A 14,556-nucleotide genomic window follows, 5' to 3' on the forward strand; every position below is an offset into this window, starting at 1 on the left:
GTGGGTCTGGAGTCACATCAGCCAGATCCGATAAGGGCGGCAGATTTCCTTCCGCGCGGCCTTAACCGCGACTCGCTGGCGGGCTCCTGCAGAGTCCTGGGTGTATCCAGAGTGAGTCACCCGGCGACCGCCTCGGAGTCGTGCTCCTTCCCCCGGCCGGCCGTTGCCCACGTTCATCGGCCACTCCCCGGGACAACAAACGGCTGCTCGGCCTCAAAGGCATAGCCTCCATTTTTGGGTTCTCTTCCCTGAAAACGGCTGCTCTGGGAATCTTCGCACGATCGCCGCAGAACAGACTTCTTCAGAGTGACCTGTTGATGTATACGCACCCGGGCGCTGACACTCATTCTACAACAACGTGTGTTTATATAACGTGAAATGTCCCAAGCTGCTTGAGAGGAGTATTATGAGATAAAAATTTGACACCGAGCCCCATAATGAGAGATTGGGGACAGGTGACCAAAAACTTGGTTAAAGAGGTCGGTTTTAAGGAGCGTCTTGAAGGAGGAGAGAGAGGCGGAGAGGTTTAGGGAGGGAGTTCCAGAGCTTGGGGTCCAGGCAGCTGAAGGCACGGCCACCAATGGTGGAGCGATGGAAATCGGGGGATGTTCAAGAGGGCAGAATTAGAGGAGCACAGAGATCTCGGGATGGGGGGGGTGGGGCTGGAGGAGGTTACAGAGATAGGGAGTGGCGAGGCCCATGGAGGGATTTGTAAACAATGATAAATTTTGAAATCAAGGTGTTGCCGGACCGGGAGCCAATGTCGGTCAGCGAGTTAGGACACGGGGGCAGTGAGCACGGGGTGATGGGTGAGCGGGACTGGGTGCGAGTTAGGACACAGGGACAGCGAGCACAGGGAGTGATGGGTGAGCGGGACTCGGTGCGAGTTAGGACACGGGGGCAGTGAGCACAGGGGGTGATGGGTGAGCGGGACTCGGTGCGAGTTAGGACACAGGGACAGCGAGCACAGGGGGTGATGGGTGAGCAGGACTCGGTGCGAGTTAGGACACAGGGACAGCGAGCACAGGGGGCGATGGGTGAGCGGGACTCGGTGCGAGTTAGGACACGGGGACAGCGAGCACAGGGGGCGATGGGTGAGCGGGACTCGGTGCAAGTTAGAACACGGGGGCAGCGAGCACAGGGGGTGATGGGTGAGTGGGACTCGGTGCGAGTTAGGACACGGGGGCAGCGAGCACAGGGGGTGATGGGTGAGTGGGACTCGGTGCGAGTTAGGACACGGGGGCAGTGAGCACAGGGGGTGATGGGTGAGCGGGACTCGGTGCGAGTTAGGACACAGGGACAGTGAGCACAGGGGGTGATGGGTGAGCGGGACTCGGTGCGAGTTAGGACACGGGGACAGCGAGCACAGGGGGTGATGGGTGAGCGACACTCGGTGCGAGTTAGGACACGGGGGCAGCGAGCACAGGGGGTGATGGGTGAGCGGGACTCGGTGCGAGTTAGGACAGGGGGTGATGGGTGAGCGGGACTCGGTGCGAGTTAGGACATGGGGGCAGCGAGCACAGGGGGTGATGGGTGAGCGGGACTCGGTGCGAGTTAGGACACGGGGCAGCGAGCACAGGGGGTGATGGGTGAGTGGGACTCGGTGCGAGTTAGGACACGGGGGCAGCGAGCACAGGGGGTGATGGGTGAGCAGGACTCGGTGCGAGTTAGGACACGGGCAGCCGATATTGTAACAACTCTAGTTTACACAGAGTTTAATGCAGGAGGCCGGCCAGGAGTGCGTTGGAATAAAGTCCAGGGTTCCCTCCCTAAGGGCTTTGACATTCTTCCTAAGGTGCGGTGCCCAGATTGGATACGTGCTGCAGATTATTGCCTGAGCGATGAGTCTAAAATTAGTATTGGTGCGTTTGTTGTTTGTAAGTTCCCTAGTGATGTACACTGCTAAGCAACCTGTGGCAGTAATCGCAGTGTTGGCTCAAAAGGATAAGCCGTTTGCAATAGGGATTTCTCTGCTCAGCTTCCTGCTATCAAGAGTATAAGGTACGAGAGTGTTGCCTTTCTGTTGCAGTGTCGGCTGTGGACAGTGCATTAATAAACCCAACCGGGAATTCAGGAGAAACATCCTTGTAACAACTTACATTTACATAGTGTCTTTCATGTATTAAAACATCCCTGAGTGCTTCGTAGGAGCGATTATCAGACAAAATGTGACATCGAGTCACGAGATATTAGGACAGTTCAAGGGACCATAAGCTTGCTCAAACAGGCAGGGTGTGAAAGAGGAGAGGTTTAGGGAGGGAACTCCAGAAAGTTGTTGAGACCAGTTCGTTGGATATATTCAAAAGGGAGTTAGATGTGGCCCTTACGGCTAAAGGGATCAAGGGGTATGGAGAGAAAGCAGGAATGGGGTACTGAAGTTGCAAAAATGATCAGCCACGATCATATTGAATGGTGGTGCAGGCTCGAAGGGCCGAATGGCCTGCTCCTGCACCTATTTTCTACGTTTTGGGGCCCAGGCAGCTGAAGGCATGGCCGCTGATGGTGGAGCGATGGAAATCGAAGGGATGCGCAAGAGGAGATGAGAGATTGTGGAACTCGCTGCCACAGGGAGGGGTTGAGGTGAATAGTATCGATGCATTTAAGGGGAAGCTGGATAAACACGAGGGAGAAAGGGGATAGTGGGATATGGTGATGGGGGGAGATGTAGAGGGGTGGGAGGGGGCTCGTGTGGAGCGGTGGGACCAAAAGACCTGTTTCTCTACACACTATATAAATCTTTTTTTACATTGTTTTGGAACTGCACAGCTAACGTAGGCAGAATTCATCATGAATCCTACCTTTGGATTACAATGGCACTGAAATTGGAGAATGAATTTCAAACCTGAAGACATGGTACACTCTGAGGAGAGGCACATGTGGATTATTACATAGAATAAGCTAATTGCCATTATATCATATTCAGAAAGACTTGGATTTCTATAGCGCCTTTCATGGCCACCGGACGTCCCAAAGCGCTTTACAGCCAATGAATTACTTCTGGAGTGCGGTCACTGTTGTATTGTGGGAAACGCGGCAGCTCAATTTGCGCACAGCAAGCTCCCACACACAGCGATGTGATAATGACCCGGATCATCTGTTTTAGTGATGTTGGTTGAGGGATAAATATTGGGCCCAGGACACCGGGGAGAACTCCCCCTGCTCTTCTTCCAATAGTGGCCCCGGGATCTTTTACATCCACCCGAGAGGGCAGACGGGGCCTCGGTTTAACGTCTCATCCGAAAGACAGCACCTCCGACCGTGCGGCGCTCCCTCAGTACCGCCCCTCCGACAGTGCGGCGCTCCCTCAGTACTGCCCCTCTGACAGTGCGGAGCTCCCTCAGTACTGCCCCTCCGACAGTGCGGCACTCCCTCAGCACTGCCCCTCCGACAGTGCAGCGCTCCCTCAGCACTGCCCCTCCGACAGTGCGGCGCTCCCTCAGCACTGCCCCTCCGACAGTGCGGCGCTCCCTCAGCACTGCCCCTCCGACAGTGCGGCGCTCCCTCAGTACTGCCCCTCCGACAGTGCGGCGCTCCCTCAGTACTGCCCCTCCGACAGTGCGGCGCTCCCTCAGTACTGCCCCTCCGACAGTGCGGCGCTCCCTCAGTACTGCCCCTCCGACAGTGCGGCGCTCCCTCAGTACTGCCCCTCCGACAGTGCGGCGCTCCCTCAGCACTGCCCCTCTGACAGTGCAGCGCTCCCTCAGCACTGCCCCTCCGACAGTGCGCCGCTCCCTCAGTACTGCCCCTCCGACAGTACGGCGCTCCCTCAGTACTGCCCCTCCGACAGCACAGTACGGCGCTCCCTCAGTACTGCCCCTCCGACAGCACAGTGCGGTGCTCCCTCAGTACGGCCCTCCCAACAGTACAGCGCTCCCTCAGTACTGCCCCTCCGACAGCACAGTACGGCGCTCCCTCACTACTGCCCCTCCGACAGCACAGTGCGGTGCTCCCTCAGTACGGCACTGGGAGTGTCAGCCTGGATTGTGCTCGAGTCTCTGGAGTGGGATTATGAACCCACAACCTTCTGACTCAGGCGAGAATGCTGCCCACTGAGCCACAGCTGACTTCTTTAAAATGTATTATAATATCAGATATTGGCAATCACTTGTGCAATACCTTTAATGTCTCACTAGGTGGCAGACTGGACCCATTGTCAACTCCCACTTGTTACTGTCATATCAGCTGATGGGATGAAAATCCTTTCCTGCTGACTCTGGGGGACTTAATTTAAATGAGGTTATGCAGTCTCACCCGTTGATGTCACTGTTGACCCAATGCACAAAGCGCTGAAAACTTAGCACAAATGCCAGCCTCAATTGCAAGTGTGGAAAAAACTGGTGCTTAAATCACAATGTTGGGAGCTTTGCTCTGTATGTACCTGCCCTGGGAGTGTTTGATGGGACAGTGTAGAGGGAGCTTTACTCTGTATCTAACCCCGTGCTGTACCTGCCCTGGGAGTGTTTGATGGGACAGTGTAGAGGGAGCTTTACTCTGTATCTAACCCCCTGTACCTGCCCCGGGAGTGTTTGATGGGACAGTGTAGAGGGAGCTTTACTCTTTATCTAACCCCGTGCTGTACCTGCCCTGGGAGTGTTTGATGGGACAGTGTAGAGGGAGCTTTACTCTTTATCTAACCCCGTGCTGTACCTGCCCTGGGAGTGTTTGATGGGGCAGTGTAGAGGGAGCTTTACTCTGTATCTAACCCCCTGTACCTGCCCTGGGAGTGTTTGATGGGACAGTGTAGAGGGAGCTTTACTCTGTATCTAACCCCCTGTACCTGCCCTGGGAGTGTTTGATGGGACAGTGTAGAGGGAGCTTTACTCTATCTAACCCCCTGTACCTGCCCTGGGAGTGTGTGATGGGGACAGTGTAGAGGGAGCTTTACTCTTTATCTAACCCCGTGTTGTATCTGCCCTGGGTGTGTTTGATGGGACAGTGTAGCGGGAGCTTTACTCTGTATCTAACCCAAGCATCCCTGATTATAATCACTCAACCATTGGTGGCCGTGCCTTCAGCTGCCTGGGCCCCAAGCTCTGGAACTCCCTCCCTAAACCTCTTCGCCTCTCTCCCTTTCCTCCTTCAAGACGCTCGTTAAAACCTACCTCTCCCCTGCACTAATTTCTCCTTATGCAGCTCGCTGTCAAAATCTGATCACATAACATGCCTGTGGAGCACCTTGGGGAAGTCCAGAACCAGGGGTCACAGTCTAACGATAAGGGGTAAGCCATTTAGGACCAAGATGAGGAGAAACTTCTTCACTCAGAGAGTTGTGAACCTGTGGAATTCCCTACCACAGAAAGTTGTTGAGGCCAGTTCGTTGGATATATTCGAAAGGGAGTTAGATGTGGCCCTTACGACTAAAGGGATCAGGGGGTATGGAGAGAAAGCAGGAATGGGGTACTGAGGTGAATGATCAGCCATGATCATAGTGAATGGTGGTGCAGGCTCGAAGGGCCGAATGGCCTGCTCCTGCACCTATTTTCTATGTTTCTGTGTTAAAGGTGCTATATAATTAGAAGCAGTTGTTGCAGCGAACCTATTCTGCACCCGATGTGAGGAGGCACTTGGATCACGGGTCAAATGTTGGTATTGATGCAGAAGCAGCCAGAGACACTAAAATCCGCCGATGGTGTAATCACAAGCAGGCTGGAAATGCCCAGTTGGGTCGGCCAGCGTTCGAGAAGGCTGGCTGCGATTCTGGGTGGAGATCCCATTGGAACTCGGCGGCTGAGGATGAAGAAACAGACTTCAGCTGCAGAGCAGAGTTACTTTATTAAGCTCAAAGCCTATTCGAACAGGTAAGAGCAGCTGCCAGAAATTGGTCCTTTATTGCGTAAATCAAAATTACAGTAACTTTTAAAAAAAAAAAATCACATTACATCCAATTTAATTCTGCTGGAGGCAGATCCAGTTATTGTTTGACTCATGACCAGATTCCACACGTTTCAAATCCAGACTTCTCTCTCGCGGAGAAGGGTCCCCTTTTAATTTTTCTTTTAATACACAGTTTCAAATAAATATATTCTTTTTATATTTAAGACCTGCATTATAAAAATATCACACCTGCTTCTTAAAATAGGAAAGAGTTGGGTCAGAGCTGACCAGAGCAGCTGTGTGGCGTGTATACTTTTAAATAGTGACAGCTTTTATAAGACCGACAGGAATGAGAGAGAGAGCGAGAGCGCGCGCGTGATCGGGAAGCTAGAATGAATGAAGGGCGAGAGAGATATGGGCTTGTATCCGTTCCGAAGGACCCCTGAGTATTGTCATATCCCGACACCCAGCCATGCCCAGAGGAGACAGATATTTTGGCAATAATGGTTTTCCTATGAGGAGAGATTGAGTAGGAAAGGGCCCAGACTCTCTGCAAGATTCTGAGGGGGATTGGCAAAATAGATGCTGAGAGGATGTATCCCTTGGCTGGAGAGTCTAGAACCAGGGGCTCTCCCTATAGCTCACTATCAACTGATTTCAGAATAAGGGGGCGCCCGTTTAAAATGAAAATGAGGATTTTGTTCACTCTGAGGGTGTTGAATCTGTGGAATTCTCTGCCCCAGAGAGCTGGGTCATTGAACATATTTAAGGCGGAGACAGATTTTTGAGCGATAAGGGAGTCGAGGGTTATGGGGAGCGGGCGGGGAAGTGGAGCTGAGTCCAGGATCGGATCAGCCGCGATCTCGTTGAATGGCAGAGCAGGCTCGAGGGGCCGAATGGCCGACTCCTCCTCCTAGTTCTTGTGCTGAGAGTCTGTTCCCCCCCCCCCCCCGGAGAGTCACGAACTAGGGGAGTTCTCCCCAAAGCTCATTATCAATTCAATTCGTCTCGGGGTGGGGCCTGGAGGGAGGGCGTGAACAAGGAGAAACAAGTCTGTTCGAGCCGTATTCAGATCCTGATCCCAGCGGCGAAGATTCCCGCGCCGACGGCTCACCGCCTTTTAAACACCCCGGCGCGCGCGCGGGATTTTTGACTGCCGCGCGCGCGCACCCAGAGGTAACGATTGACGGGAACACTGTAACCCGCACCCCCCAACACGACACCGAGATCGACTGCGGTTCTTTCAAACAGGGATCCATTTCTGACCCACGACCCCCGATCACTTGCCCCATGGAACCCATCAGACCCCACACGGCCCACCCTGCTCGCTGGTATCAAGGCAGGCCCACTGGTTTTGGGAGATTGACCCACTCGCAGAGTTCAGTGACCCCCGTTCCGCTCCCCATCAGGCAGTCGAGAGATGACGTAAGCGGCCAGCATCAGGCATGCTCCAGTCCACTGGAAACAAGTGCGTGTCTGCAAAAACTATTTTTTTTTAAAAAAACATTATTAAATGGATTGACTTGGCTTGTGCGGCCCAGAATTCCCACTTGCCGGTGGCCTTTTGGTCCCTTGTTTCCCCCTTTTCCCCCCCCCCTCTGCTCTCCCCTCCCCTTCAACGGTGCATTGGCGACATTGGCTGCGGTGACCTTTGACACAGGGGGGTTAAAGAGCACAGAGAAAGGGAGGGGCGGAGGCGGAAGACGAGGCAAGGCCAGGCGGTGAGGCGAGCAGCGGCACTTCATAAATCGTGGAGCTCCAGCAAGGTCTGGTCCAGCATACGATGCATGTCCAGATTCTCCTCCTTGGTGTTGGAGAGTTTATCTGCAGGAAACAAGGCACGAGCGGTCAGAATGGATGGTTGAAAGACATGCATTTCTATAGCGCCTTTCACGTCCACCGGACGTCCCAAAGCGCTTTACAGCCAATGAAGTACTTTTTTTTTTGAAGTGCGGTCACTGTTGTATTGTGGGAAACGCAGCAGCCAACTTGCGCACAGCAAGCTCCCACACACAGCGATGTGATAATGACCCGGATCATCTGTTTTCGTGATGTTGGTCGAGGGATAAATATTGGCCCCAGGACACCGGGGAGAACTCCCCCTGCTCTTCTTCCAATAGTGGCCCCGGGATCTTTTACATCCACCCGAGAGGGCAGACGGGGCCTCGGTTTAACGTCTCATCCGAAATACGGCCCCTCCAACAGTGCAGCGCTCCCTCAGCACCGCCCCTCCGACAGTGCAGCACTCCCTCAGTATCGCCCCTCCGACAACGCGGCACTCCCTCAGCACTGCCCCTCCGACAGTGCGGCGCTCCCTCAGTAACGCCCCTCCGACAGTGCGGCGCTCCCTCAGTACTGCCCCTCCGACAGTGCGGCGCTCCCTCAGTACTGCCCCTCCGACAGTGCGGCGCTCCCTCAGTACTGCCCCTCCGACAGTACTACCCCTCCAACAGTGCGGCACTCCCTCAGCGTCACCCCTCCGGCAGTGCGGCACTCCCTCAGTACTGCCCCTCCGACCGTGCGGCACTCCCTCAGCGTCACCCCTCCGACAGTGCGGCACTCCCTCAGTACTGCCCCTCCGACCGTGCGGCGCTCCCTCAGTACTGACCCTCCGACAGCGCGCCACTCCCTCAGTACTGCCCCTCCGACCGTGTGGCGCTCCCTCAGTACTGCCCCTCCGACAGTGCGGCACTCCCTCAGCACCGCCCCTCCGACAGTGCAGCACTCCCTCAGTACCGCCCCTCCGACAGTGCGGCGCTCCCTCAGCACTGCACTGGAGTGTCAGCCTAGATTTTTGTGCTCAAGTCCCTGGAGTGGGACATGAACCCACAACCTTCTGACTCAGGCGAGAGAGCTGCAACTGGGCTCATTGAGGATTATGAAAGGGTTCGATAGGGTAGACGCAGAGAAGATGTTTCCCCTTGTGTCGGCGACCAGAACTAGGGGGCCATCAGTATAAGACAGTCACCAATAAACCCAACGGAGAATTCAGGAGAAACTTCTTTACCCAGAGAGCGGTGAGAATGTGGAACTCGCTGCCACAGGGAGGGGTTGAGGCGAATAGTATCGATGAATTTAAGGGGAGGCTGGGTAAACACACAAGGGAGAAGGGAATAGAGGGTTATGGGGATGGGGTGAGATGAAGAGGGGTGGGAGGGGGCTCGAGTGGGGCATAAACCCCGGCACGGAGCGGTGGGACCCAACGGGCTGTTTCTGTGCGGTACATTACATGCAATCGGGTCGACGAGTTCCTTATTTTTACCGGCAGACGTTGATCAGGTGATGCCGCGGACAGGTTTAACTCCACTTCCCTCCTCCTTCTCGTGAAGTCTCCCGTCTCTGCCCAGGGCCTCTGTCCCCACGGTTCGTCAGAGGAGCTGCTGTCCGTGACGGCAATCAACGTGATCAATGATCGTAATTGTCGGAGAGTGGATTCTTCACGGTGAGCGGGACTGGGAGAACCACAGTCACAACCACTGGCTGATTTATGTTCCAGCTCGCTCGGTTTTTTTTAAACTGATTTTTGTTTGAGTGGCTACCATGTCAGTGACAGCCGCGGTTCAGTGCGTCGCAGTCAGAAGGTTGTGTGTTCAAGGCCCACGCCACAAACACCCGGCTTAAGTATTCAGCTCCCATCGGCCTCAATCACCCTGCCAATACTTGATAGAAAAGACTTGCACTTATATAGCGCCTTTCACGACCACCACACGTCCCAAAGCGCTTTACAGCCAATGAAGTACTTTTAGAGTGTGGTCACTGTTGTATTGTGGGAAACGCGGCAGCTCAATTTGCGCACAGCAAGCTCCCACACACAGCCATGTGATAATGACCCGGATCATCTGTTTTAGTGATGTTGGTTGAGGGATAAATATTGGCCCTAGGACACCGGGGAGAACTCCCCCTGCTCTTCTTCCAATAGTGGCCCCGGGATCTTTTACATCCACCCGAGAGGGCAGACGGGGCCTCGGTTTAACGCCTCGTCCGAAAGACGGCACCTCCGACAGTGCGGCACTCCCTCAGTACTGCCCCTCCGACAATGCGGCGCTCCCTCAGTACTGCCCCTCCGACAGTGCGGCGCTCCCTCAGTACTGCCCCTCCGACAGTGCGGCGCTCCCTCAGTACCGCCCCTCCGACAGTGCGGCGCTCCGACAGTGCGGTGCTCCCTCAGTACTGCCCCTCCGACAGTGCGGCGCTCCCTCAGTACCGCCCTTCCGACAGTGCGGCGCTCCCTCAGTACTGCCCCTCCGACAGTGCGGCGCTCCCTCAGTACCGCCCCTCCGACAGTGCGGCGCTCCCTCAGTACTGTACTGAGTGTCAGCCTAAATTTATCTGCTCAAGTCTCTGGCGTGGGACTTGAACCCGCTCCGTTTTGGGGACGCCTCGCCGCCTCCCTGATAAAGTGCAACATCCCCACCGACACCTGGGAGTCCCTGGCCCAAAGACCAGTCGGCCCTAAGTGGAGGAAGTGCATCCGGGAGGGCGCTGAGCACCTCGAGTCTCGTCGCCGAGAGCGTGCAGAAACCAAGCGCAGGCAGCGGAAGGAGCGTGCGGCAAACCAGTCCCACCCTCCCCTCCCCTCAACCACTGTCTGTCCCACCTGTGACAGGGACTGTGGCTCTCGGATTGGACTGTTCAGCCACCGAAGGGCTCACGTTAAGAGTGGAAGCAAGTCTTCCTCGACTCCGAGGGACTGCCTATGATGGTGACCTTCTGACTCAGAGATGAGGTGCTACCCACTCACAACTGACACAGTAGACGTAGAGATGATGTTTCCCCTTGTGGGGGAGACCAGAACTCGGGGGCCATCAATATAAGACAGTCACTGATAAATGGGGGAATTCAGGAGAAACTTCTTTACCCAGAGAGCGGTGAGAATGTGGAACTCGCTGCCACAGGGAGGGGTTGAGGCGAAGAGTATCGATGTATTTAAGGGGAAGCTGGATAAACACATGGGGGAGAAAGGAATAGAAGGTGATGGGCAGGGGGAGATGAAGATGGGGGGGACGAGGCTCGAGTGGATCAGTTGATTGTGGATTGGCCTGTTTCTGTGCTGTGCGTATCAAAATGCTTGAAGTCATGTGGGGGTGTGGAGAGAGAAACTGTTCCTACTGGTGGAAGGGTCGCGAACCAGAGGACACGGATTTAAGGCAATCGGCAGAAGAACCAAAGGCGAAATAAGAAAAAACGTTTTTACGCAGCGAGTGGTTCGGATCTGGAATGCGCTGACGGAGAGGGCGGTGGAGGCAGACTCAATCGCGGCTTTCACAAGGGAGTTGGATAAGTATCTGAAGGGAAGTTTTTTTTTTGCAGGGCTACGGGGAAAGGGCGGGGGAGCGGGACTGGCTGAGACTCGGGCCGGGCTCGACGGGCCGAATGGCCGTACTCCAACCCTTCTATGAAAGACTGTGTAACACCGAGGTGAGCTGCAGAGTCGGAGGTGCCGCCTTTTGGGTGAGGCGTTAAACCGAGGCCCCGCCTGCAACGTTCCCTGCAGGGCGGCTCGTTTCCGTCAAAGCGCGGTCCCTGTAAACTTCTCTGCACGCACTCCATTCCCAATGTCTGTCCTTGCAGGTAAATGCAAAACATCCCTCGGCACACTGGAAAAGGAGGGAGGTGTCCTGAGGTTGTGAAAGGTGATATATAAATGCAAGTTCTCTCTTATGAGGCTCCCACCTCAGCTCATCCGCTGCTGAAGCCCTCATCCACACCTTTGTTACCTCCAGACTTGAGTATTCCAACTCACCCCTGGCTGGTCTCACGTTCTACCCGACGTAAAACTCGAGGTGATCTGAAACTCATCTGCCCCGTGTCCTAACTCGCACCAAGTCCCGCTCACCCATCACCCCCTGTGATCGCTGCCCCGTGTCCTAACTCGCACCAAGTCCCACTCACCCATCACCCCCTGTGCTCACTGCCCCGTGTCCTAACTCGCACCAAGTCCCGCTCACCCATCACCCCCTGTGCTCACTGCCCCGTGTCCTAACTCACACCGAGTCCCGCTCACCCATCACCCCCTGTGCTCACTGCCCCCGTGTCCTAACTCGCACCGAGTCCCGCTCACCCATCACCCCCTGTACTCGCTGCCCCGTGTCCTAACTCGCACCGGGTCCTGCTCACCCATCACCCCATGTGCTCGCTGCCCCATGCCCTAACTCACACCAAGTCCCGCTCACCCATCACCCCGTGCTCGCTGACCTACACTGGCTCCTGTTTAAGCAACGCCTCAATTACAAAATTCTCATCCTTGTTTACAAATCCCTCCATGTCCCTCGCCCCCTCCCTATCTCTGTAACCTCCTCCAGCTCCACAAGCTCTCAGAGATGTCTGCGCTCCTCTAATTCTGCTCTCCTGAGCAACCCTGATAGTCGCTCCACCATCGGTGGCCGTGCCTTCTGTTGCCTGAGCCCCAAGCTCTGGAACTCCCTCCCTAAACCTCTGCCTCCCTTTCCTCCTGCAAGACTCTTAAAACCGAACTCTTTGACCCAGCTTTTGGCCACCTGCCCAAATGTCTCCTTCTGTGGCTCAGTGTCAAATTTTTAATCTCATAACGCTCCTGTGAAGCGCCTTGGGACGTTTCACTGTTAAAGGTGCTATATAAATACACGTTATTGTTATCTGCAGGAGTAAACGGCCTTTTTTTTTTGCTTTGTAACACTGTTATTTTGAAGCTCAGATGAAACGATCTCTTTAAGACTGCTGTTAAGTAAACACGGGGTGAGCACAGACCTGCGTGTGGGAGTCTTACCCATCAGACTCCCACACGCAGTGCGACCTTCCCTGCTGTGATCGGTGAGGTGACCAAGAGGCTTCAGCTATTTGAGCTCCTGTGTTAAATACTCGGTTTCTGTACACTTTGTTTTTGAAAAGTGACAGGCGAGAACACATGAACCACACATGTTCAAAAATGATATATATATATATATATTTGTTTGTGAATTGGCGGAAAAATATTCCTAACAATAAATGGGAGGATACCGAGAGGTGTGAAGGAACAGAGGGACCTTGGAGTGCAGGTCCAAGCCAGGTGGATAAGGTGGTTAAGAAGGCATACGGAATACTTGCCTTTATTAGCCGAGGCATAGAATACAAGAGCAGGGAGGTTATGCTTGAACTGTATAAAACACGGGTTAGGCCACAGCTGGAGTACTGCGTGCAGTTCTGGTCACCACATTATGGGAAAGATGTGATTGCAGTGGAGAGGGTGCAGAGGAGATTTACCAGGATGTTGCACTAGAGAGGGTACAGAGGAGATTTACCAGGATGTTGTACTAGAGAGGGTACAGAGGAGATTTACCAGGATGTTGCACTAGAGAGGGTGCAGAGGAGATTTACCAGGATGTTGCACTAGAGAGGGTACAGAGGAGATTTACCAGGATGTTGCACTAGAGAGGGTGCAGAGGAGATTTACCAGGATGTTGCACTAGAGAGGGTACAGAGGAGATTTACCAGGATGTTGCACTAGAGAGGGTACAGAGGAGATTTACCAGGATGTTGCAGTGGAGAGGGTGCAGAGGAGATTTACCAGGATGTTGCACTAGAGAGGGTATAGAGGAGATTTACCAGGATGTTGCACTAGAGAGGGTACAGAGGAGATTTACCAGGATGTTGCACTAGAGAGGGTATAGAGGAGATTTACCAGGATGTTGCACTAGAGAGGGTACCGAGGAGATTTACCAGGATGTTGCACTAGTGAGGGTACAGGGGAGATTTACCAGGATGTTGCCAGGACGGGAGAATTTTAGCGATGAGGAAAGATTGAATAGGCTGGGGTTGTTTTCTTTGGAACAGAGGAGGCTGAGGGGAGATTTAATTGAGATGTCTAAAATTATGAGGGGTCTGGATAGAGTGGATAGGACGGACCGGTTTCCCTTGGCAGAGGGGTCAACACCAGGGGGCATAGATTGAAAGTAATTGGGGGGAGGTTTAGAGGGGATTTGAGGGGAAATGTCTTCACCCAGAGGGTGGTGGGGGTCTGGGGTGAAACTCACTGCCTGAAAGGGTGGTAGAGGCAGAAACCCTCACCACATTTAAAAAGTACCTGGATGTACACTTGAAGTGTTGTAACCTACAGGGCTACGGACCGAGAGCGGGAAAGTGGGATTAGGCTGGGTGGCTCTTTGTCGGCCGGCGCGGACACGATGGGCCGAATGGCCTCCTTCCGTGCTGCAAAATGTTCTGATTCTATATTGGCACAGCAAGCACAGGACAGCGGACCCGAGTTCGATCCCAACAGCTGCCTCCTGGAATTCCGAGGCCCCGTCTGCCCCCCTCAGCTGCCGTGTTTCCCACATTACAACAGCGACTACCCATCAAAAAATGACTTAATTGACTGTAAATCGCTTTGGGATGTTGCTAAGTGGGGAAAGGCGAGAGAGATGCAAGTCTGACTTTCTTTTTCAAATATCATAAACTACATCTTCCTCAAGGGCCCCTCTGAGGGAAGCTGTAACACAAAGTAATAGAACGTGGATTTCTGACTGTCATTTCTCCTACACAATGAGACGTTTACAGAACCGAAGGAGGCCATTCAGCCCATCGTATCTGTGCTATGTGTTTGCCAGTCATCCACAACTAATCCCACTGCCCCGCTCTCCCCATAGCCCTGTATCAATCCCAAACTAATCCTACTGCCCCGCTCTCTCCCCATAGCCCTGTATCAATCCCAAACTAATCCCACTGCCCTGCTCTCTCCCCATAGCCCTGTATCAATCCCAAACTAATCCCACTGCCCCGCTCTCCCCA

The 14,556-nt window shown here is 54.1% G+C and overlaps 1 protein-coding gene across 2 annotated transcripts in view; it reads right to left on the reverse strand.

Moving 5' to 3' along the window:
* Window positions 1–5,753: 5,753 nt before the first annotated feature.
* The window catches only part of LOC139240183 (tropomyosin alpha-3 chain-like), a 60,769-nt gene continuing 51,966 nt past the window's right edge, over window positions 5,754–14,556 (reverse strand). For both annotated transcript variants that reach the window (XM_070868607.1, XM_070868605.1), the window contains exon 8: window positions 5,754–7,638. In XM_070868607.1, coding sequence (XP_070724708.1) covers window positions 7,556–7,638 — 83 coding nt within the window. In that variant the 3' untranslated portion in view covers window positions 5,754–7,555. The remainder of the gene's footprint in view (window positions 7,639–14,556) is intronic.

Source organism: Pristiophorus japonicus, chromosome 30 (assembly GCF_044704955.1).
Source record: "Pristiophorus japonicus isolate sPriJap1 chromosome 30, sPriJap1.hap1, whole genome shotgun sequence".
Lineage (NCBI taxonomy): Eukaryota > Metazoa > Chordata > Chondrichthyes > Pristiophoridae > Pristiophorus > Pristiophorus japonicus.